Source organism: Nannobrachium achirus, assembly GCF_963921795.1.
Source record: "Nannobrachium achirus genome assembly, chromosome: 9".
In the NCBI taxonomy this organism is placed as follows: domain Eukaryota; kingdom Metazoa; phylum Chordata; class Actinopteri; order Myctophiformes; family Myctophidae; genus Nannobrachium; species Nannobrachium achirus.
This window is the reverse complement of record NC_137818.1, coordinates 46,545,655-46,571,506: the sequence shown is the minus strand read 5'-3', so window position 1 is coordinate 46,571,506 and position 25,852 is coordinate 46,545,655. Positions and strand designations below refer to the sequence as shown.

Below are 25,852 nucleotides of genomic sequence, written 5' to 3'. Positions count from 1 at the left end.
GTGCGCACGCGCGCGCGTGTGTGAGAGAGAGAGATCGCGTGTAAGTACATTTACTGTACTTGAGGCGTTTGTACTTTGCTGGAGTATTTCTTCCAAATTCCAATATTTTTACTTCTAGGCTACTCCACTACACGAGAGACAAAAAATAATGTACTTTTACTTCTACCTTTAAATGAAAACTTTAGTTACTTTATAATGATTATTACCAAATAAAATAATAGCCTATCTACAAGCTCACAACAATGCGTCATGATGCGATCTGCTATCTTCGAAAGATTTGTTATTTGAACACTTTAAATAAATGTGAAATTCTGCACAATGAGTGCTTTTACTTTGGTACTTTAATTACATTTTAAAACCAATACTTTTCTACTTTTACTCATGTAAATTCTGAATTCTTGTATTTCTACAGAGTATGTCTACATTGCTAGTATTGATACTTTTTAATTAATTAAAACATGTGAGTACTTAAAAAAAAAGATATATTTCTAACGATTTTCCATCTTTTGAAGTCCCGACCAACAGTAACAGTAACCTAGCGCATGCGCACATCAACAAATCCGTTTGTTTTCAAGGCGGAAGTACAGTAAACACCCATCACATCCATATCCATACATACATCCATTCACTGATAACATGATGGCTCTGATGTGATGTGGACCATAGTAACATTTATCACTGCTGTGCTGGGGTGTTACACATTTACAGTAATGTAGAGTTAACGGCCGCATTACAGCTGGGAGAGAAATGGACGAAGTAAGGTGAGAGTTTGTGTGCTGTGAAAAAAACTTAACTTGATTTTTGTTTTCCAGCTATAAACGTAAATAACTGAGGTGCTGATTGGCATGTGAAATCATGTGACACATCTGGAATGGAATGTCTGTTTTATACATGTATGATGTTATAATGTTATACTGGTGTTATAACTTGTAATGCTGCTGTTATCAAAAACGAAACTATTAATAGTGCACATTTCAACAAGTTAATAATAACACTATAAAAAGGCATTCTACATCTACAGGTTGGATCTGGTTTCTATAATGTCAGGATTATGATGTATTTATTTGTGCAAAGGATTGGATGATGTTAATGCGTCTATAACTTGTCCCATCCCATCATCTGTTTCAGTCCTCTGTTGGGCAGCCCGCAAGGACAGGACCCGGACCAGCTCACATCTCCAAACCTGAGACCAAGGCACCAGGAGTTGATCCCCACGCCATGTGGGCCCGTATGTAATTTTTCCTTTTTTATCCAAATTCAATTTTCCAATTATATGAGCGATGAGTAAAACAAGGGGGAAAATACATTTTATATGAGAAGAAAATAATATGCTCACACGGTCAACACAGATGTTGGGATGCCTTCTGTTCTTGCCTTAATGCAGGGGTCTTCAACAGGGGGTCCGGGGCCCCTAGGGGGTCCTCAGTTACCACAGAACTGTAGCCAAAAATAGCATATCTACAAGCTCATGACGCCTCGTCCTGCGATGCATTGTGAGCTTGTAGACCGGCTATTTTCGGCAAAGAGGTTTGTTGTAGAGGGGAAAAAGAGCAGACTAAGTACAGAGTAAAAGGTCAAGTTTATTAGGTAATGACGGCTCAAGTGGTTAAATATCTGAAAACAAAATGGACATGAATCCAAAATACACAGATGATTGTGCTGTGACTGAGAAACGATGAAACTATATTGAATCTATGAAAAGGTTGTGGGGGTCCCTGCTTCATCTCTCTCTAAACTAAGGGGTCCTTGGCCTGAAAACATTGAAGCTCTCTCTCTCTCTCTCCTTGCCCTGGAAAACGCATTTCGCAACGAAAAACGCAGCAGTGTGCAAAGACCTTTAATGTTTTATTTCTAATCAGAGTTGTAACCTCCCATCATGTCAGAGACGACCCAAACACCCCTCTCTTTGCAGATCAAGCCTTGGTCGGAGCTGTCATTCCTGGTGAAGTTCTACTTCTGCTTCTCACTGGTGTCTCTGCTGGCGCTGCTCGCTCTCACACTGCACAACATCTACAAGCAGAGCAGTGAAGATGACGAAGACGACTTGACCGTGTCGCTCATCCAGCTGGTTGGAATCTGTAAGTGGCATGACTTTCATTAGCTTCCCCCAAGCAGAACATTTAGTACACTGGCAGCTACCTGGCTAGCTACCATCTGCAGGAAATTAACTTTGCTTCCCCAAATCCCCAGCCATGCAGACGTTCCCTAATGTGATCACATCACATGCCATCTGTAAAGATGATTAATCATGGGCCATTCAGTTGTGATGAAATGTTCCCGTCACTGTGGCCACATCCCACCAAGGACTTACTTCCCAATTTACTGATTCTGAACTGGATGAATGGTTCTGTTTAATCCACAGCTAAATTAGCACAGCAGGTTCTTATTTCTACAGCTTCCCAAACATTCTCGGGATAGGAAAAAAAAAAAAAACTACTGTAGATGGCAGCCTTCTCCTTATCCCAAAAGTTCACCTAGTTTAGTGAAATGTTCTATTGTATCAATCAAGTGTTGTGGTGTATTAAGAGATTCACTTCCCCCTAATCATGTAATTACTACTGTATCAGTTCTGTTATTAAACATCCCCCTTTACAACAATGATTTACTCTGATGCATGTTTTACTGTCTTACTTAGACTTAGTTCCTCCCGTTCCTATTGGAACATTGGGCGACGAGTCCCCTCCATTTACTCCGGTCCCTGACGACCCTTCGTGCTCCATGCCAGCTGACTCCCATCTCACTCAGATCTTCCTTGGCTGTCTGTCTCCACGTTTTTTTTGGCCTCCCTCTCTTCCTCTTTCCACCTTCTGGCATCCAGTCCATAGCAACACTTGCTGGTCTCTGTCTTAGCAGCCGGAATACGTGTCCACTGTCCAGCCAATCTCCTTCTCCTGTCAGAAACCATTTCAGACAGTGGCGCCACACCTGTCCTTCTCATCACCTCCTCATTGGTGAAGTGGTCTCTCCATGAGATCCTGAGATCCTTTTACTGTAAAACAAGCTAAACTCTTGCACACCTACTGTAGGTGTGTCGGAGAAGACCGAGATAACCCAATGAAAGTCTGCATGGTTTGCATGTTGTGATGTAACACTGCATTGATTTTATTTGGATACTTTATAATGAGTAAAACAGACATTTCAGTCTTGTATTGTGTCTCAGCCCAAGAAACAGATGCACATACATTACACACACACACACACACACACACACACACACACACACACACACACACACACACACACACACACACACACACACACACACACACACACACACACACAGACAACATTACAATTGTTTCAAACTCAACTCTCAATAGAGAGAGAATACATTGATGTCCAAGGCAGCTCACTCACTTAATGTGCACAGAAATAGCAAAGTTGCCCTTAAACCACTTACTATACATACATGTTTTTGAACATTTCCAAAATAGGAGCACCAGAGTTAACGTGGCCAAACGCAGACAGACCTAGACATGAGATCATGGCTTTGAATCCCCACATGACCTGCACAAAATGTGTTTTTCTTGGCTTTCTAAACTATACTCAAATTAATTGCAGAGTTGTTTTGATAATCTATTACAAATATAGAGAGAACACTGTTCTACATGATTGCTTTGTTAATGTTGTTTTTGTGTCTCGGCAGTGTTCTGCATTTACTACATCTCGCGGGGCATCCTGCAGGAGAACAGGCAGGAGCTGGTGGCCTTTGTACTGAGTGTGCTGGTGGTCATGGTGAGATCGGTGGTCAACTTCTCAGTGCTCCCAGCAAAGAAGAACAAGCCGGAGATAATGGTAGGCCTGGAACCCCCTCCTCTACCGTTGAACCTCTACCTTGTCTAATAACGAACCTTTCGCATATTTCGCGTATTTTGAAACCTTTCACATTTTCCAAATTTTTCCGCATGTTTCGCAACCTTTTTGTATATTTTGCACTTCCCTCATATTTCACCGCATAAAAGCACATACCGGTACAACCCCGCACATTTCACAACTCTTGCATATCTCACAACTTTCCGCATATTTCGCAACTTCCCTCAATTTCACTGCATAAAATCACATAAACCCTTTTCCAGAGTAAGCTCCTTTGGAAACATGTGGATACCTTTTTTTGCTAAATAAAATGTGCTAAATAAAATGTACAGCAGCTACATGGTACTCTTAAAGCAGTAGTTCACCCCCAAAATGACTAGTGAGTAATCACTAGAAAAAAAGTCATTTTGGGGATGAACTAATCCTTTAAAATGTATTACAAGGACATATTTAATAGTACATTTAGTAAAGAGGTATTTTAGGAACATTTATTGTGCCAAACAAGACCATGTCCATTACAGTATAAGTTTTACTCTACCACAGCTGCATAACTGGGATAGAATCACTGCCTAGTAGTATAACTCTAATGTATGTCCATGCATTAGGTGCGGTTTGGATGCATCGTGGGAGTGGGTGTCCTACACGTATTCTGTGCCACTCTGCTCATCAAGAGACCCAACATGATGGCGTTCCGCGTGGGAGGGGCCCTGGAGAGCCTCCAGGAGCAGTACTTCCTGCTCAACCTGTGCTTCTCCATGGTGACCTTTGACCTCCAGGCTCAGGTAGGACAGCATTCCCGATATGCATGCCCTTGTGGGTATTGTTACTGTATATACACACAGATACTGTATATACACACAGGTACTGTATACAGTATACACACAGATACTGTATAGCAGGGGTTCCCAAACTTTTTTGTCTCAGGGCACCCCATAAATATTTGTGTTAATCCGAGGCACCCCTACATTATAATTTTCACTCCCAGCACCTTATATTTGTAGCATAATTATCGTCGTTGTCGGGTGGAAACCTTGTATGTCCAAAACGGTTCGTTTTGTATTTATCATCTATAAAATCTACTAAACTAGTGAAAACAGCAGATCTACAAGCACACAACGAGGCGTTGTGTGCTTGTAGATCGGCTGTTTTCACTAGTTTTGTGCGACAGTCTTGTATGATGAAGAAGGGCAAAAGACGTACACATTTGAAACTTGGAGATACGAGGTTTCTGCACGACAGTGACGATATTTTAGTGATTATGTTGCGAGGAAAACATTGAGATAATAGCCATTTTGGTTAGAACTGACTGAAAATAACTTTGTGCTTCAAGTTTAAAATGATACTAAATATTTCTTCAAGTGTCCAAATAAATTCCAAATATTATCAAATTATCTCGCGGCACCCCTGGACTGGCGTCGCGGCACCCCAGGGTGCCCCGTCACCCACTTTGAAAACCCCTGCTGTATATACACACAGATACTGTATATACACACAGATACTGCATTGGCTGCTGTTGCTGCTTGAAACTATGCCGTCAACAGGGCCGTATTTGTTAGGGCAAGCCATGTTTCCTAATGCAGGGTGGCTGTGGCTCAGGAGGTAGAACAGAGCAGGTCGGCCAATGATCCCTGGGTCGGCTCCTCCTGTCCACATGTTGAAGTGTCCTTGGGCAAGACACTAAACCCCACATGGCCTCCAATGAGTCGGTCGGTGCAAGCTTGCCACCATTGGTGTGTGAATGTGGGAAGTGAGGATGCTGGCGTCGACTGTTCGCACTATCACTTCCCAATGTATGAATGAATGGACCTAGGGCTGTCACAATTATTACATAATCGTCTAATCGCGATTATTTTACATAATCGCGATTATTTTTCATAATCGTCATAATCGTTTCCATGTTAAAAAATAGGAAAAAAAGTCAAAAATAGTGGAAATAGCAGATCTACAAGCTCACAACGCGTTGCATCGCGACGCGTTGTGAGCTTGTAGATCGGCTATTTCCACTATCAATGTTATTTTTTTAAGTAGTAAGTTGTCAAATATGTCAGTAATTTCTTTGTGTATTTAGGTTATGTGTCATATCTGCCATGTGCAACTTCAAAGCCCAAAAGCCAAACAGAAATGTAATCATCAACGACAAAAACACAATTTAATCGTTAATCGCCAATTATTTGAGTGACAATTAATCGTCATGTAAAATGTCATATCGTGACCCTAAATGGACCATTGTAAAGCGCTTTGAGTTTGCATCTTGCTTAGAAAAGCGCAATAAAAATGTAATCCGTTATAAGTATTGCACGTATGCCCCATGTAGTAAGTCTCTGGAAGCAGGAGGTCTCTCCACAATTTAAATCAACATAAGTACATAACTCGTGGAATTCTCAACTGATTTGCATGTGGTTTGATTTGTTACAAATGTTAGACTTGTGTAACTAGCCCTTACCCGTTCAAAGATATGAGCTCCGAAATGATGTGCAGTGTGTGGGTTATGGGATGTGCACTGCGCACACAGTATATGAGGGATGGAAAGTAACTTTAACTGGTGCTTGCATGATAATATGTAGGAGCATCAATGTAAGAAATACCCGTTTCGTTTAATGGCTACAGAGATACTGTGTACCGATCTGCAAAACGACCCCCCTCCCCGCCCACACACACACACACACACACACACACACACACACACACACACACACACACACACACACACACACACACACACACACACACACACAGAGCTGGTTAAACATGTTGCCTCATGCTAGATGCAGAATAGATATATATACACCATAAAAATGCTAATATACAGCATATGATTTGTGAAAGTGACAAACGGGCTTCACAGTTATGTCAGGTGTGTTCATATGCTAATGGTGATGCGATTTCAGATCAATTGCTCCAGCCACTGAGGAGAAACGCTGTGACAGACACTCACTCAGACAGACAGACAGACAGACAGACAGACAGACAGACAGACAGACAGACACTCACTCAGACAGACATTTGGAAAATTATATGTTTGGAAAATTATATGTTTGATGTTAGTCTCTTGTATAGCAGCCGTGAAGTCCACATGCCTGCTCTGACAGTCTGATAAACCTGTCCCGGAAACAGTTCCAAATGTGATTAACGTTAGATCTGGTCTTTCTGGTTCTGGATCCAAACCCTACTCAGACATATTTCCTACAGTGGAGTTATGACAAGCTACCCTAAGTAATTGGGGACGTGTGGTGCGGTGACAAATTAGGCGTCTACTGTATGTCAATGCATGAGAGGTTAATAATGATGATTGAATGCTGTGGTTTCTTTCCTGTGGTTTTTAGGGCCCAAGGTTAATGGCCAGTTATGTCTTTTAAATCTGTATAGACATTTATGTCATGTTTTAAGCTTGATGTTTTCATTGTTACTTTGTATCCCTCTTATTTCCCCTTTTATTGTGGGATATTCCATCAAAGCAAAGAAATCCTGTCTTATTTACAGTACATTAGTCTGGCTAATTTAAGTGAGAGTTCATTACTGTGGATAGTCGCTGCTCAGTAACCAAGGTAACATGCAGCTGAAATAGCCTGCTCTGCAGCAGGCAAAGTGTCAAATCTGGTCATTATAGGCAAACATTGTCAAATTGTTAAAAACAAATTGAAAACATGCAAAACTAGCTCAAAATGTGTCGCAGTGTGACAGGTTTAGTCCAAGTTTAATGAAGTGGGACACTTTCACCCTTATCTTTTGTCACAGTGGAGGGGGGGGGGGGGGCAAACTGCATAACATAATATGCATTGGTGTTCTTAACAATATTATTGTTAAGAATTCCATTTAATTATGTAATTCATTGGGTAAAAAGAAAATATATTTTTACAAGCGTGAGTGTGCCTCCCGCACACTCAAAACTTTGCAAAATCAAGTTCTTTATTTTCAGTTTGACAGAGTGCAAGCTTTCGGCCATAGACCTTCTTCAGGCAGGATGCCTGTATGTTGCCATATGTTGCAACTTGCCTTTAATGTTTTCCAGAAATCATTGCTGGAACTAAACTGGTTTTAAATGCTGCTATTCACAGTTTTTAATGAATACAGTATGATCCTTACCTTTGTGCCTCAAATGGCACCTCCATTGAACGAGTGCCCCATTATAAATACAGAGGGATTTGGTTGGATGAAAAACGTACTTTTAATACACATATTGAGATTTTTAACAAAGAATCTGCGAATGAAGCCTGGCATTTTTTTTTATTGAAATAGATCCTGCTTTCCATGGCCTACTAGAAAGAGGCAAATTGAGTCACTGTTCCTCTCTGCCCTGGACTATATGGGGACATAACATATTAAAACCACACTTAAAACTTTGGACTCAGTTTATCATTCTGCCCTCAGATTTATAACAGGTGACAGTTATAACATCCATCATTGATTGCATGCTGTATAATAAGGTTGGATGCAGTCGCAGTCCCTTGCGACTAGGAGAGATCCGCATTGGTTCTTATTTATTTAAAAAGCTTTAATTGGGAGATTACCCTCTTATTTAAATTCTTTTTTGGAGTGGAAAACTATTGGCTATGTGTTCTCAGGACTATATGATGCTTGAGATTCCATATGCCTCCACTGAGTTCGGAAGGTCAGCTTTCAAATGTGGTGACTCACATACCTGCTTCACTTAAAGGGGAAATCCAGACCAAAATATATCCCCCCCTGAATTAGCATATTTTCATAATTGTTCCTACCTGGTTTGGTGGATTTCTGTTATTGTTGCTCCTCATCTGATTTTTGACGACCACCTCCACACAGCTAAAATGGGGCTGGTGCGACTCATTTTGGGGGTGAACCTTTTAAGTGGTTAATTTGTTGGAAAGCGCATAACCCTAACCCTAACCCAAACCCTAACCATAACCTCAGTGAGGGAACATAGGGCTGAGGGAACTTGAGCATGACCCCGTCTGCTTGAGATGTTTTCCTTTTTTTAATTCTCCAGCTGTGCCTGTGTATCCTGATCATGAATCCTGAATCCATGTTGTCGCTGTTGGACAGCATCATCCTGGGACTAGGTGTCTTCTGGGCCTGCCTCACAGCTGCTGTTGGGGCCATCGCTGTAAGTATCCAGGGTTCCCACGGTCATGACATTCCTGGAAATATTTTGAAATTAGAAAAATATTTTTTCCAGTACTGGAAAAGTTTTGGATGAATTGTCAAATATGAGAGGCAGAAATTGTGAAAATAGCAGATCTATGCTCACAAGCAGATCTATGCTCACAAGCAGATCTATCACAAGCAGATCTATGCTCACAAGCAGATCTATCACAAGCAGATCTATGCTCACAACGCCTCGCGTTGCGAGGCGTTGTGAGCATGTAGATCGGCTATTTTCACAATAAAACCGTGTTATACAAAATTCCTCTACTCTTAGTGCTCGTCAGGGTGCCGGGGTCCCCAGTTCAAATATGATTATTTCGGGGGTCACGGCCTGAGAAGGTTGAGAACCACTGGCATACACTACCTGTCTTTGGGCATTGTGCATAGGACTAAGCGACTCGTTATTGAGCTGAATTATTGTTATATGGTCCTGGAAATCGGGTTAAATATTCTGGAAAAGTTTTGGAAATTAATTGGTAAAGATGTGTGGGAACCCTGAGTGTCACTCTGGTGCCTCAGAACTGAGATCAGGGCTGGGAAATTAACCGAAAATATTCCAAAACAGATATGTAGAACCATTATGTTAACAGTGTTTTTACATTTCTTATTTATTCAACAAATTGACACAACAAAATTTGAATTGAATCATTAATAATGGACTAAATCGATTATCCACTTGAGTTTAACTCTAATTGAAGCAACGGTTTGAATTAATCATGATATTGATTTTAAGTCATTATCACAGAGCCCTAGTTATAATATGTGTTATTGGCACCATCGTAGAGAGCTCATAAACCATGACAAACCATGACAAAACGGGACCCTAAAAGTTAAAAGCGAAGAACCCATAAAAGGGGTATTATGTACAGAAGTGTATTGGTGCAGGGTTTCCTGCAGTGCTTTATTGGAAAATGCCAAAACAAACAGGGTAAAAAAACTCTACCCTGTACGCTGCAGTTAGGCTGTACAATGACATTTTATAGAAGCACAAATATGGTCACCATGAACTGATACATGTTTTTTACTTCACTGCTGCCATGGAATAATTGTTAAACTTTATTAATTGCTTTTTTCTAGTATATTTTGTATTGTTGTATTATCTCAAGTTCTGCTGTTTTTCAGTGGGGCCCTGGCTCCACTGCAAGCATGAATTAAATAAACTCAAATCAAATCAAAAGCAAATCAAAATTTCTCCTAAACATGCAAAACAAACTATACTTTTGCGTTTGTGTTTGTTTTCTCCTCCTATGTTGAGGGCAAAAATAAACATTAATTTAATCAAATTAATTAATGAATTGCGCACGCCAGAATCCCCCAAACTCAAACATTCAAAAAATCTTGAGTTGTAATTTGCAGCTAGTGTTGGGTAGGACAATTACCAAACACTAGGATCTGAATTTAGGGATTGCACTAAATACCAGGGATAGGCAGCAACTTCAACCAGTACAGATTTGAGTTATAATGTAATAACATACACTAGTCTAGCCTACTATACAGATTGGTTAAAATAAAATGTTATTTGTCAAATAGGTTCATGATTGTAGCTTTAATGTTTCACACTCCAAAGTCCTCCTAGTCTACTGTGTCACTTTTTTTTTTCCAAAGCAAACTCTTTATCAACTTCAACCCGATATATTTTGCAAGAACAGCATCGCCCTCTGCTGTTCAAATGTCAAACCAGTGCCTGACATAACAGCAAAGACATAAAAGTAGCATATCCAGCAGTACCTCCCACCTCCTACCAACATCAACACTTTGAGCCCTAGAATGGTTGTGATATTACATACATTTCATTTATTCCAGATATACAGCACATTCTCTTTTGGTGGAGTCCCAGGCAGCGTAACCTACAGCTGGTAAATATATCTCTGTGTTGTCTCATTTCAGGTTCTAAAAGAAGCCACGGTCTTGGTTTGGGCATTCATTATGCTTAACATTCCTGAAGTGGCCTATTTTGTTTATTTGATGTACAGGGTGAGTTGTGAATGTGAACACCAGCATATCATGGATTTATTGATTATGTATCATAATTAGCCCTATTCACGGCCCGCCCACTCAGCAACTTCCTGGTGCTGAAGTCACGTTTTTAAAGGAGTAGTTCACCCCCAAAATGACTTTTTTTCTATTGATTACTCATGCCATGAAGAGTAGAGTTCAATAATATTTTTTGGTTTTTGTCACATTCCTAAGACACAAATTTGATTCGCGTAAATGTACCCCCATTGATTCCGGATGGGGACCCGTTTCGAAACGGGTCCCCATCCGGAACGAATGGGGGTGAATTTATTGTTATCACATTTTTGTCTTAGGAGTGCGACAAAAAACTAAAAATATTATTGAACTCTAGTCTCCATGGTGTGACTAATCAATAGGAAAAAAAAAAAACATTTTGGGGGTGAACTACTCCTTTAAGGGTAAAACCCTGCTAAAAGCCCATAGAGTTAACACAGAAATCGCAAATTTAATGCAATTTCCGAATAGTACAGTATAAAATACGGCTAGCATGATCAAAAACACAAGATAGTAAAAGGCACAAAGTGTTATAATTTACTTTACCGTTCGAAACAATGATTTGTTGGCTTTAAGTCCAGCAATTTCTGTATTAATTTACGCTTCAAAGCTGGCGTCAGCACCAAGGAAGGTTAGGCAGGAAGGGACGCATGGGCGTGGTCAGTTACCATGGGGCCATACGCCATCGTCACCATGACACTTTGGGTGGCGGAAGTTGCAACGGAAGCTCGATGAATAACATTGCGTCTATGAGCTTCAGCTGGGACAGCTCATGAACAAAAAATAATTCTAAACGATTGAGACCTTTGTTGTATAATCGCTCCAGGAATATAAAAGAAGACATATCACAGATATTTTTACAATCACTTGCTTTTCGATGTGCACGGTACATAATGTTATTGAGGCAGCTAAACAGCGGCGGCGGCCGTTTCTGTCTCGGAGCTATCGCGAGATTTGGATTCCAGACAGGGAATGGTGGAGAGTCTCGCGATACTATCTAGCTCAGAAACGTAAATTGTGCTCTTTAGATGCCTCTATAATGTTATACAGTGTACTCACCGAAAAGCAACACAGCACAAAACAATGTGTGACATGTTGTCTTTTATATTCCTGAGCTGAGTGTTTTATAAAGGTCTCTATCGTTCAGAATTATTTTTTGTTCATGAGCTGTCCCAGCCGAAGCTCATAGACGCAATGTTATCTATGATGTTATTCACCAAACTTCCGGTGGTAGTTTTGCCACCGAGAGTGGCGCAGTGGACGCCAAAAACACGTCGGTGTCCCTTCTTGCTGATACTTTCTTTGGTCAGCACCAGGAAGTTGCTGAGAAATTTGCTGTGTGGGCGGGCCGTGAATAGGGCTTATCATGATCCGTTTCTGGAGGGAAAAAAGTAAAAAAAAAAAAAAAAAAGACGGGTTGGATACTTGGATCAACATGCCGGTTTGGATCAACATGGCTTTCTGTGATTTCAGATCATCGTCACCTGGGGCCAGGATAAATCGTACACCCTGGAGGGTGCTGCCGTCACTGGAGCCTTGATTTCAGTCCTGATCAAAGCGGTGCTGTTCTGGGCCCTCTACAGGATGGCCCGGAGCTTTGGCCAAGGCCTGAGGGAGAGGAGTACGTACACTCAACCCCCATTCTAGCTATTCTAGCAAAGAGATTTGGTTTAAAAGGAAACAAGAGCAGATCAAGTACAGAGCCAACTCAGGTTTCAAGTATAGAGGGTTTAAGTTTACAACCTCATCAATGTCTTTGTCTTTATGGATTTGTTGTCTCAAGCTGTTCATTTTAAAGCTGCAATTCATAACTTTAATAATCGTCTAATAATGACAGAAAGTTGTTTTTAGCTGAGGACAAGCTGCTATTTGCCCTTTATGCAATACCTCTTGTCAACCAGCAGGTGTCCTACCTGACCACAGGATCGAAATGTCTCAATAGAAGAAGAGTCATAGTTGTGTATATTAATTAACATACTCTACCATACAGATTGGTTAAAATGTCATTGCATTCAACAACAAAAGGTTATAGATTGTTATAGATTCCTTCAAACTAAACCAGGCCCATGACAAAGCTAATTATGTCAGCTAATTTATTCAAGCTGTTTTAAACTTGTTGTAGACTTCATTTTATAGGCTTATATATCTGAAATTATATTATTATTAATTAAATATTTTATTTTAAAAAAGTTTTACCTTTAAAGACATGCCCATAATAAGTAATGTTTTAGGTCAGGGGTGCCCAAAAGGTAGATCTGGATCTACTAGTAGATCACAAAGGCTGTGCAAGTAGACCACATGACATGCCCCTAAAAAAATATACGTATATAATTAAAATCACAAACCCCTCTTTTTGACATCTGTCAATTAAGGTGACTTGACATCAAGAAAGGCCTGTCATCTCCCTTCACGGCTTCTAAAGTAGGCAAACCCAAATGCAATGCTATGTTTTTCAAGAGTCAGACTCCGTAGCTTTACAAAGAACCCAAAAACCTACCACTTCCATACAGAATGGGATGAAGACTTTTCCCCCACACTATTTCCCAGGTTTTTTGTTGGGGTGGGTAGATCATGTTGAGCTGGTCATTTTAATAACCCATTTAGGCCTAGAATTATTGAATGCTTTAACCAGTGAAAAATAGCAGATCTACAAGCTCACTGCGAGCTTGTAGATCTGCTATTTTTGAAAAAGTCGTGAAAATGTGTGCAAATCTTTGAATATTTGTATTTTCAAAGCGAACGTTTTAACTCAAATTTTGCTTCTGGGTGGTCCCTGGAACTAAATATTTTGAGATGCGGGTCCGTGGCCAAATACATATCATTTTGGGGGTCCTTCACATGAAAAGGTTTGAGAACCACTGACATAGTAGTCTCTCAAGAACAGACTAACTGAGCTCCAGTTGAGTGAAAAGGACCTTTTCTTTGATGATGGCTATAGCCAGATTGCTGACATATAGAAACATAGGTTTTTCAAAAAATCTTTGAATGATTCAAAAGACACTTATAGAATCGGGTAAAAATTCTAATTTTCACGATTTTTTTAAAATAGCAGATCTACAAGCTTGCAGCGTGGCACTCGGTGCCGCGCTGTGAGCTTGTATATCTGCTATTTTTCAATAGTTAAAGCATAAAATAATGATACACAATAATGTGTACCCATTCTAAATGGGTTTTAAAAGTAGCTCTAGGTAATATACAGTACCAACACGTATGTTTTATTTCACTGTTGCTCTCAGAAACCCCTGAATTGCTCTATTTTCACTGTGTATCAAACACATTCCAACTTCCCACACAGTAACCAGAGCATTCTCTCCACAGTACTTGCATCCACTATGCAGTAAACGTCCCGCACCGCTGGAGGGAGGAGGTGGTTCACGGTTCTGTTCGGAACGCTGTATCATAGTTTTCCTCTGGGTCGGTGGTTGAAGAGGAACTCGGCCAACGTTTTATTGGACACGATTCTGATGAGATGACTAAAACATTAACATTTTTCTTGCTGAAAGTTGAAAGGCCAGTTTGAGTGGGCTCACATTTTGTGCGTTTGATTTCTGTCAATTTAGCAGATGCTTCTCCGTCAGTCAGTGCTGCATGTTATGGTGCCAAAAGCTCACAGATACCTACTTCAAAAGTAACGAAAACAGCAGATGTGTGAGCTTCTGGACTGCCATTTTCAAAACATTTGAAAAACATTCCCAAAATAGGGATGCCAGATTGAAATGGGTCAAGCTGCATGCACATAATTTCAATTAGACATTTATTCATAGAATGGCTTTGTAGTGTCTAATTTGAATGATTTGTTTTAACTGATGATTTGCTTAAAGTGATATTCATCATAGTGTCTTTTAATGTTCAATCATACAAAATTATCTACATCTAGAAACCAAAGAATGTTTCTGATATGCAGCTTTTTATCTAAGTGTTACTATTACATTCTGCCTTGATTTAACACTGCTACTTTTAATATACTGTACGTACATGTTAATATAACACCTGTGACTTTTTTTTAAACACTGTAATACTTAAATATTTTAACTTCTAAAAGTACTTGGAAATTCATACTTCTGCTGCACTTTAATACTTGATTGACAACTCAATGTCAATGTGTTTTTTAACTGAAAGTTCTTAATAAAATGTTTTTAAAGAACCATTTTCAAAATAGCATTTCTACCTCGTCAAATAAAAAAGAACCTGACATCCATATGGTCAAACACAGAGATGCATACACAGGACTGTAATGTAAAACAGAATTTAGTTTTCACATGTAAAAGTGTGTTTTTGATCACACGTTTATTGGTTAAAAGATTCTTTGTTTATTAAAGTGCTCTGGGAGAAGAAGAAAAAAAAATTGCAGAATTAATATCATCTGAGGAACAGTGCTTTCAAGGATCCATTACAAAAGTCCCAAGTTATAGAGGTTGTTAAATGGGCCATCCACAACGAGCACTACAACTAATATAACGTTAACTCCATATTGTCCACCATTGTCTTTGTCTTTTAACCCATTTAGGCCTAGGGTTATTGACTGCTTTAACTATTGAAAAATAGCAGATATACAAGCTCACAGCGCGGCACCGAGTGCCGCGCTGCGAGCTTGTAGATCTGCTATTTTTGAAAAATCATGATTTTTCTTTGCAAGTCTTTGAATATATCTATTTAAAAGCGAACATTTGTAAATCAAATATTTGCTTCTGGGGGGTCCCTGGAGCAACATATTTTGAGATGGGGATCCGTGGCTAAATACCTGTAATTTTGGGGGTCCTTGACATGAAAAAGTTTGAGAACCACTGATTTAGAGGAAGGATTTAGAAGTCGGGTCAAAGATCGGGTCAAAGATATTCATAGACTTGCACACATTTTCACGTTTTTTCAAAAATAGCAGATCTACAAGCTCGCAGCGCGGCACTCGGTGCCGCGCTGTGAGCTTGTATATCTGCTATTTTTCAATAGTTAAAGCATAAAATAATGGTTAAAGTGGTTCAAATCTAACGCGACTCGGGCGCGTTCCAGGTATTTGAGAGTTAAATCATTTATTTAAATGATATCTTTATAGTTAACGTGCTTAGTGTGAATGGCCCTTGACAGGGCTTCATGACAAGTGAATGCACTTCGAGAGAAGACTTGACGATGATGCAACACAGGAAGAAAAAAAAAGATTTTCTCTGAGTGGACCAATCACAGAATTCCAGTCATTGTGGAAGATAATTCACACAAATTCCAGTCATTGTGGAAGCCTATCCACGTAATGCTCATCCCAACGACCATGCCTTTAACTATGTTCACACAGGATTTCAAAGCCCAAACTGCCTGAAACACTAAATGTATAGCCTTTCTTCTTCATTGACTGTTCCAATAGAGTGCACAATAAATTTGGTTCCTTACTTTTCAACTGAGCAATTCAATAAACAGGCAATATTGGTCAACATGTTAATATATATTGTGTTTTTTCCCATTTTCCGTGTTGTGTTCATACATGCAATTGAAAGCATTGCCACTGCAAATTAGACTGTTTTTGGAATGCATGTACAGTAAATATTTTGCCATTCGTTTATTTTTGTATTGACCTTTGGCCCTAAATTTCAAGCTAGGCAATTCAACAAATCAAATGGCAAATTGGCATCCATTCCAGTATAATTACATTTATACTGCAGGCCAGTGCCTACAGGAAAATAACTTAAATATTAAACATATCCAAACATTACAGCCACTAAGAAAGAGAATCATTTTATTGACTTTAACAAAATAATTATTAAAACCTTTGAGAACTTGGAAAATCTGATTAATATAAAAAGTACCAAATAGACTTCTTTTCAGAAATGATACATTGTAAACTGGTCAATAAACATAGACTATACAAAATACATCTTCATTCAAGCATTGCGTACATTTGTCAAAGTTTAAGGAATGACTGACTTAAGAATTTGAGCCAGAGTTGGTCCTCTTGCGGGATTCTTTTGAACCTGACTTTACTGTTAGAATATTCAGTTAGAGAGTTAACGGTTTTGTTAGGTGAATTCATAAGGTACGGCATATAAGCACAGCGAAATCACCGATCTTTTTAAACAGAATGTAAGTTAGGCCACGTTAAATATATAATCAAAGCAGACCTTAAGCACTACGAAATAACAGTCTTGATATGCTCAATCCTGCCGTCAAAGAAGCCTTACCTTTTAATGCGGTCACGTGTTACAACTCGCAAACAGACCATCGGTCTGTAAACTAAACACAGTTCAACTATGGCTTCATCACAGAGATTCAAAATAAAGATGCTTGAGGCATCCGTGTTATGGTATAAGTGCTTAAGTTGGAATGAAATTCATTTGTACAACAGTTCCTCATACTCTTTGCCATGTGGTATTTTCACTCGCTACACAGAGGTTGCAGATAACAGATAGGTAACATTACTATATTATTTTAGTTCCACCAATGCCTGCAACAGTAAAGAGAATAGCACGGGTGTGTGGTATGGTACATCTGCAACACTGCAGTGCAGATATAATATACAGTATAATAGGTAGGATTACGATTACATAAACCTTTAAAAAAAAATACATTTATACACAACAGACCAGTGTTTAAGGCACAGCCAGTAAATTTGGGCATGGCAGAGGAGATGTGATTTCCCTGCTCTTTCTGAGAAATTAGGTGATATTGACAATACATTAAATTATTCTTCAACATTGTATTTAGTTGCTCGCCGAAAACTACCGATCTACAAACTTGCAATGCCGTTGCGTCGGATTGTGACCTTATAGATCTGCCATTTTCGACGATCAACACCATTGTATGACTACGTATAAATTAAGAATTAGATCGTGAGAACTCAGGAAATGCAGTGTTCACTTAACACAGTAATTGGAAAACGTCCAAGAAATATGCAATTTCTTGGCATACTCATTTGGAAACTGTCAAAAAAAGATTTGACAGTGCCAGAGACCTACAAGATAACATCCGCCTATACTGCTAGGTTCATTCATTGCAACAACCGCTATCCAGAGTTGAATCCGTATTTTTAGACCAATACCATCCCTCACTTGTGTCTCCTTGTCCCTAATTGTCAGAATTTAGGTACTTGACAAAGGTCCTATCAGTGTATTAACATGCACATTAAAGGGAAATTTCACCAACCGAAATCCAATAGTTCTGACATGAAGAGAACATACATAAACTGTCTGGAAAAAATACCCTATGTCTTCTACATTCCGTGCACCCAGTGATGTGAAATGACACGTTTTTATCCACACTATATACTGTATGATCTCCTCACATCAGATCAATGGGATCAAGGTAAAACATCTGTAAAGTTTCCCTTTAAGACATGTTTGTACGTAATGAAAATCTGCATAATTTTCATTACGTACTCATTTAATTCAATCTTTACACTCTCAGGTTTCAATTAAAACAAATCAGTCCTTTGTAATTAGGTCCGTCATACAGTAAAGCATTGCCAAAGACCTTGCTGTAAAAACAGCACTAAACTTTTAAAACGTTTTCTATTAATGATGTAAATATGGAAATAAAACATCTCAGTAAAATCAGTGTTAATTCAGCCATCTGTTACTCTGAGAGTGTTCGAATTTCTCTTGTAGTTAAATGAACACGCGGGACTCCACAAACACACACTCACACACACAGATGGGCCTTCTGCGGCAACATCACTGAACAAATTAGAATCCACTCGTGATAGAGATGTGTTAAGTGCTGTGACCGAGCACTTGACGTCACCGTGAGCTTGGAGAAGATCCCCTTGCGCAGGAGTCGGGGTCGCAGTCGGAGGGAGGAAGAGGAAGTCGTGCATCAGAACTCTTCCTCCTCTGAGCTGAGGTAGTTCTGCTTCTTCCTCACGTTCCAGTGTAAACATTGGGCCAGGCTCTCGAACCAGTCGTTGACCGGGTCACGGAAACAGATGGAGGGAACGGGATAGCAGGAAGTAGTGATGGTAATACTGCAAACAGGGATGGGAGGGGGGGGAATTGGCACACACATAAAACATTATTGAGTCAGTCGGGTAAAAAAGAAGAAAAAGAAAACAAAAGAAAGAAAAGTCCAAGGTATTTGCAATCACGTAACAAGCGGGAGGTGTTGACACAAGACGTGGTGACATGACTGTGCATTTGTTTTCCGTTATGGCTCAATGACACAGTGGGCGGCCCTTCAGGTGAGGAACCAGGAAGGACAGATTTCTTTTTGTAAGGCTTTAATGAAGGAAGTAGAAAATTAAACCATTCAGAATGGGTACACTGTATTGTGTATCATTATTTTATGCTTTAACTATTGAAAAATAGCAGATATACAAGCTCACAGCACGGCACCGAGTGCCGCGCTGCGAGCTTGTAGATCTGCTATTTTTGAAAAAACGTGAAAATTTGAATTTTGACCCGATTCTATAAGTGTCTTGAATCCTTCTAAGACTTTTTGAAAAACCTATGTTTCTATGTCAGCAATCTGGCTATAGCCATCGTCAAAGAAAAGGTCCTTTTCACTTAACTGGAGCTCAGTTAGTCTGTTCTCCAGAGACTACTATGTCAGTGGTTCTCAAACTTTTTCATGTGAAGGACCCCCAAAATGATATGTATTTGGCCACGGACCCCCCATCTCAAAACATTTAGTTCCAGGGACCACCCAGAAGCAAAATTTTAGTTACAAACGTTCGCTTTGAAAATACATATATTCAAAGATTAGCACACATTTTCACGTTTTTTTTTTTCAAAAATAGCAGATCTACAAGCTCGCAGCGCAGCACTCGGTGCCGCGCTGTGAGCTTGTATATCTGCTATTTTTCACCGGTTAAAGCATTCAATAATTCTAGGCCTAAATGGGTTAAATAACTTGCACAGGGCGTGCGGGACGCACCTTGGCTCAAGCCCAGTTAAGCTGGGTCAAAGAGGTTATGCAACAAACACCTGTGAGTGTCGAGGCAGAGGCCCTGTGGGGGTGGTTACAGCCATAAGCCATTAGCATGTCTGTGGCTGTTGTTGTGCTACTCTGACACTGTCGGCTTTACCTGTCTCCGTGGCAGACTTCTTGTCGCTTCCTCCCGTCGAACGACACCCAAGCCGTGTTCCGGGCGTCACGAGACAGCATTATCTGCAAAAGGTGAAACGCAGGGAATGCAGTCAGTTGCTTTCCAGGAAGACACCTTTTGGTGATGCAAACCTGCACTAGAATGTAAACCGGTCACATTGAGATATTTTTAAAAGAAGACTAAGTGATGCATAGATTCTCAGCAAGCGACATTGGGTACTTAGAAAGGCGCTATATAAATTCCAGTATAAATTATTACTTCAAGGACCCACAGTTTGATATGCATTAGGCAACGCACCCCCATTAGATACAATCTTTATCTCTGCTACTAAAATCTGCAGTATTAATTCAATTCCGAGTATACACATCTAACCATAATGGTCAATTTTTGTTCCATTTTATACACTCACAGAGTAAAGGGCCATCAACACCAAGCAATACAACTATATTGTTCACCACTGTCTTCATTATAGTTGTGATGTGGACTCTGCAATACACTTGACTTTTTTTAAAACAATATCTTTATAGTGCTTGGTGTGGACTGCTCTTACCTGTAAGGGTCAACTATCAATCAGTTTAGCTGGGTATCCTTGAGACCCCATCAAAGACCCCACATGGAGAACCAGTGATATAGCCATGAGCAGTACCAAACACATGGAGAACCAGTGATATAGCCATGAGCAGTACCAAACACATGGAGAACCAGTGATACAGCCATGAGCAGTACCAAACACATGAGCAGTACCAAACACATGAGCAGTACCAAACACATGAGCAGTACCAAACACATGAGCAGAACCAAACACAAAAGTTAACTGCACATACCTTGAGTTCCACGCCAGCAGGAACCACGATGGGTCTGAAGGACAGCGAGTGAGGACAGATGGGTGTGATCATGATGGCTGGCACGTTCGGGTGGATCATGGAAGCTCCTGCAGCCACCGCGTACGCCGTGCTTCCCGTGGGAGTGGACACTATCACACCTAGGAAGGCATTTACAGAGTGACCCCACTGCAGTGCACAATGCAGTAAAAGCAACAAAAAATAAAACAAGTATAATGCTTGAACCCCCAAAAATCTCTCTCTTACTCTCATTTCAATTAGGCAATTATGAATGATTGCTTTCAGTCTTTGCTTACTTTTTTTAGGGTGTTCAAAAAGGATAAACTGTACAATAGCAGGTTTTTCAACAATGACCCTCTTTTGGAGTAGCCAATTGTTTTACCCCTTTTTTTCACTATGCCAATGAACCCTCCACATATATTTTTGTGTTGCCACTGTTATTGCACATTCCAGCTCTAACCTTTGTGGTTAGAGTGTCCGCCCTGAGCTTGAGAGGTTAGGGGTCCAAACCCTGGAAGACACACACCAAGGGTTGGGTTTGGAGTAAGTCCCTGCGACATACTGTACTAGCGTCACATCCATCCACGTTAAGCTACCTCACTTAGCCGAGGGCTAAGTGGTTATGGCGCATACCACATAATAGGCTCTAAAGCAGAGAGAGAGTGGCTGGTTCGATTCCTGAGACAGACGGAATGTGATGCTTGTCACTCCCCGTCTCTTCACTCTCTGGTTTCCTGTCTATCTACACTGCACTATCCAAATCAAGGCAGAAAATACCAAAAAATAGCTAAAAAAAAAAAAAAAAAAAAAAAAGACTACAAAACTGCTTCCTAAAGCTATAATTTTGTCTGGAACAAAACTACATCATACGTTATCATATTTAATATACAGCAGGGGTCCATTAACCACTGGAGAGAATCTGCTTAACAAGATAGATTATGTTTGTGACAGAAAATATTTCCAGACTCCGGCCCTCTCTAAAGAACTGCCTGCTGCCAGGGTCCTTACCTATGCAGGCCCTAGCAGCACATTACCCCCACCCTCACCCACCTACACTGGCTCCTGGTTAAATTCCACATCACATACAAACTCCTCCTCCTCACCTACAAACCCAGATCTACTCCATTAATAATACCCCTGCGGTATCTGTGGTCCTCAGTCACTGTCTCCTCTCCACTCCCTGAACCAGCTTCCAAATAGGGCTGTCACACAATTATTGCATAATCGTCTAATCGCAATTATTTGAGGCAATCGCAATTATTTTGCATAATCGGCATTATCGTTTCCATGTTGAGAAATGTTAATATAGTTACAAACACTTTAAAAAAGTAGTGGAAATAGCAGATCTACAAGCTCACAACGATGCGATGCGTTGTGAGCTTGTAGATCGGCTATTTTCACTATCAATGTTATTTTTTAAGTATAAAATTGTCAAATATACCAGTCATTTCTTTGTATATTTAAGTTATGTGTCATGATTGCCATGTGCAACTTCAAAACCTACAAGCCAAACAGAAATGTAATTGTCAACGACAAATACACAATTAAATCGTTAATCGCAATTATTTGAGTGACAATTAATCGTCATGTAAAATGTCATAATCGTGACAGCCCTACTTCCAAACTGTTGGCGACAGAGGTTTCAGTGTGGCGGCCCCCACCCCTGGAACTCTCTCCCAGCAGAGGTTTGCATTGCAACACTGGACATATTTAAGTCGGCACTGAAAAGACATCTGTTCGCCACGGTCTTTGACTGCTTTTTTCTTTTTTGCTAGTTAGTTTTTTCTTTGTTTCAATGTAAAGCATATCCATATTGATGTAAAGAGTGGAACACTCACCATCTCCCTGTACAGTCGTGATGAGGTGTCCATCCAAGAAGAGGTCGACGTTGGAGAGGTAGGATGATGGACCCCTGTCAACCACCACCTCATTCAACACCTGACAGAAAACAAACACAAACAAAGAACCACTTAGAGCCTATATACTTCATCACCGACCCACTCTTATGAAAATTCACTACTTTATCGCAGGGGACAACAACCAACACAAGTCATCGTGAACCAGATTGGAAATCATGAGCATGCTAACTGGCTGGGCCATCAATATCAAGCCTAACTGCATCCTTATTTTAATGATTTAAAAATGTATTTTGACCAACCTGTATGGTAGAGCAGTGGTTCTCAAACTTTTTAATTTCATAACCCATAAGTACAATTTTGAGCCAGTTGTAATTCTGGTAAAAGTAAGTTAATACAATATAAGTAGAACATCTAGTGTTTTGTTTAGAGGGGGTTGACAAGTAGCCCTGCCAGAAGCTAATATCTCCCCCAATTAAGCGGGGACTCCCTCTTGGATGAGCTGTAGGTGTTCACCGCAGGGTTCGGAAGAGGACATAAAGGTTACGAATCGCAGCCTTGCGCAATTCCCAAAATCACAAGAGTCTCCTAATTCGTTTCATAGACAGCCTCCACAAACAAAGCTTATTCTTGTGCCTGAGCGAGTGACGAGCACAGCCGTGGTTCAGGTTGAACAGGTTCAGTGTTCTTTTCTCCCAGTGCACTCCAGTCTCTCCATGCCGCATTCCTTTGCTTGACAACAATGCTTGCTCATGCATGCGTTGCAGTAATGGCAGCCTGGATGATAACCACAGACCAGGATGGTGAGGACATCGCTATCTTTTGACACGTGTGCCGAGTTGTTAGGATTGAGTGATTTAGTGACCTGTTCTGTTGTCATCCACTATGTTTTCAATCTCACCGTTGTCGCTCGGTTTACCCGCCTCCATAATAGCCCTGTTGTGTGTAATTTGAGGTTAGCTCTGCGACTTCACTCTGCTCGTGCCAGTCTAATATAGCCTAATAAACTAGACGGTAACCGGAAAACTCGCCCTAAAACAAACTCGCCCCAAACTCGTTTCCCAACGGGTCTGTGGCCTTAAGCTAGATGCAGAATAGACTAAAATCAAATATTTGCTTCTGGGGGTCCCTGTAACAAAATATTTTGTGATGGGGTTCTGTGGCCAAATACATATCATTCTGGGGATCCTTCACATGACAAAGTTTGAGAAACACTGATGGCAACATAAGTTTTTTTCAGATTTTTTTTACTGATTTAGAAGACATTTTTAGAATGTGCCTATCAGTGGTTAAGGACCCCCAATATGTGTTTTTGGCCGTGGACCCCCATCTCAAAATATTTTGTTCCATGGATGGACCCCTATTGCAAACCTTTTTGTTCCAGGGACCCCCAGAGGCACAGATTTGATTTTAGTCTTGGGAAACGAGTTTGGGGCGAGTTTGTTTTAGGGCGAGTTTTCTGGTATTCAACTAGACTCCTCCTGCCTTCTGTCCAACAGACAGGAAGGCACACTGTGCAATGTTCCTGTTGCACAGTGTAGATGTTTGTGGAGCGGGGTGGACGACCGAAGTGGCGTGACGGTCACTGGCACTTCTTGCAATCATTAGTGGAGTTTGAGGTGATTTAGGGGTGAATGTTGTTTACAATGGGGTGTGTTGCATAAAGAGCTGTTGCATAAAGGTTTTTCGATCAATGACATTGTTGCAGTTTGTACATTGTTGCAATTAAATCCATTCAACACGTCCAAACAGGTAAAGTTTAATATGCAAACAATCTTAAATATGCATACTTTGAACACCTCCATTTTTATTTGTTATTTTTTAACTAAGGTCCTGCTTCATGCACTATGCTAACAGTCTCGTGTACAGTATGAATCCATTTTATGCTGTCTTACAAACTAATAGTAGGTATCATTAGCTACTTTAAATAGGCTCTATTACCTGGCAAATTACAATAGGGCTATATATACTGTAGGCTTGATTAGGAAATGCCAATTCAAGATGGGCTGCATCTCACTAGTTGAAAATAATTCATAAACAGTGTAATGTAAAATTACATTATCAGTTCTGTGCTAAATGTGTTCATGTTGGTTAGCTTATTCTCTCATGTGTTTAGCCTGGGAATAAACAAAGGTTTGCTGGTCAATGAGAGTGAAAACAAAGCAGCAGTGGACGATGTGTATACCTGGTAATTCATGGCTTTGCGGCTTCCCTCACTGTCTCCGTTGGTCATGATGAGACCTTTCTCGTCCACCCTGGCTTTCCTCTCCTTGTTGTCCTTGTGCACACGCACTCTCAGACGACTGCGCAGGATTATGGCGGCGTTTCCTACACAAGCAAAAACACATCTCAGTGAGAATACACACACACACAACAGAATTCAAAAACAACCTTGCATGTACGCTGCAATTAGCCTAGTAAACGACCAACTTCCGTTATCCAGGAGGATTCCAGAAGATTGCGAGAAACAAATGAAATGGTTTCCGGAAGAGGGCGGGTACGAGGCTACGCTGCAATGGTCCATTTGATATGATTCGTATACTACACTTACGTTACAAATGGGAAAGAAATACCAGTGAATTTTAATGCGTGGCTAAGATAGCACTGGTCAGATGTCACTTACCCTCAATGATTTGGGTGACCTGAGACTGGTAAGTGTCGAAGTTGAAAGGCGTGAGGAACCCAAGGGAACCCAGGTGAAAGGCCATTACTGGTGGAACGCTCTCCTGCAAAACACACGCTTATTTAGAATTTGTTGTGAAAAGAATGTATTATTATGAACAGGCTTCCACACATTTTTAACAATTAATTTCCAAAACTTTTCCAGAATATTTAACCCAATTTCCAGTACTATACAACAATAATTCGGCTCAATAACAGGTTGCTTACTCCTATGCGCAATGCCCAAAGACAGGTAGTGTATGGCAGTGGTTCTCAACCTTTTCAGGCCGTGGCCCCCAAAATAATCATATTTTAACTGGGGACCCCAGCCCTGACGAGCACTAAGAGTTGAGGAATTTTGTATAACACGGTTCTATTGTGAAAATAGCTGATCGTCTATTTTCACAATTTCTGCCTCTAATATTTGACAATTTGGCCCATGTTTAATTTGTCATTACAGAGGTATTAACAAAATCAATAACCAAAGACAATGCATAGCTATTTTTGATAAATTCCAAAACCTTTCC

The 25,852-nt window shown here is 40.3% G+C and overlaps 2 protein-coding genes across 2 annotated transcripts in view; one reads left to right on the top strand and one right to left on the bottom strand.

The window, feature by feature from the left end:
- Nucleotides 1-637: 637 nt before the first annotated feature.
- On the top strand, nt 638-15,061 carry LOC308291130 (uncharacterized protein). Its single transcript, XM_080733071.1, has 9 exons — nt 638-761; nt 1,129-1,228; nt 1,913-2,078; nt 3,647-3,795; nt 4,419-4,595; nt 8,777-8,893; nt 10,822-10,908; nt 12,418-12,565; nt 14,263-15,061. Exons 1-9 carry the CDS (start codon nt 748-750, stop codon nt 14,283-14,285), a joined length of 981 nt encoding a protein of 326 aa, XP_080589197.1. The 5' UTR covers nt 638-747; the 3' UTR covers nt 14,286-15,061.
- Nucleotides 15,062-16,649: 1,588 nt separating this feature from the next.
- The window catches only part of nadka (NAD kinase a), a 30,633-nt gene continuing 21,430 nt past the window's right edge, over nt 16,650-25,852 (bottom strand). The window contains exons 7-12 of the mRNA XM_080733772.1: nt 25,288-25,390; nt 24,850-24,992; nt 22,647-22,746; nt 20,791-20,948; nt 19,946-20,028; nt 16,650-18,886 (exon numbers count right to left, since the gene is read on the bottom strand). Of these exons, the coding sequence (XP_080589898.1) occupies nt 18,739-18,886; nt 19,946-20,028; nt 20,791-20,948; nt 22,647-22,746; nt 24,850-24,992; nt 25,288-25,390 (735 nt within the window). The 3' untranslated portion in view covers nt 16,650-18,738. The remainder of the gene's footprint in view (nt 18,887-19,945; nt 20,029-20,790; nt 20,949-22,646; nt 22,747-24,849; nt 24,993-25,287; nt 25,391-25,852) is intronic.

What these genes read in the sequence shown, in the direction of transcription:
- LOC308291130 (XM_080733071.1), top strand. An exon ending in TCCCCACGCCATGTGGGCCC is followed by an intron (nt 1,229 to 1,912) that starts GTATGTAATTTT and finishes CTCTCTTTGCAG; the next exon opens with ATCAAGCCTTGGTCGGAGCT. An exon ending in CTGCTGTTGGGGCCATCGCT is followed by an intron (nt 8,894 to 10,821) that starts GTAAGTATCCAG and finishes GTCTCATTTCAG; the next exon opens with GTTCTAAAAGAAGCCACGGT.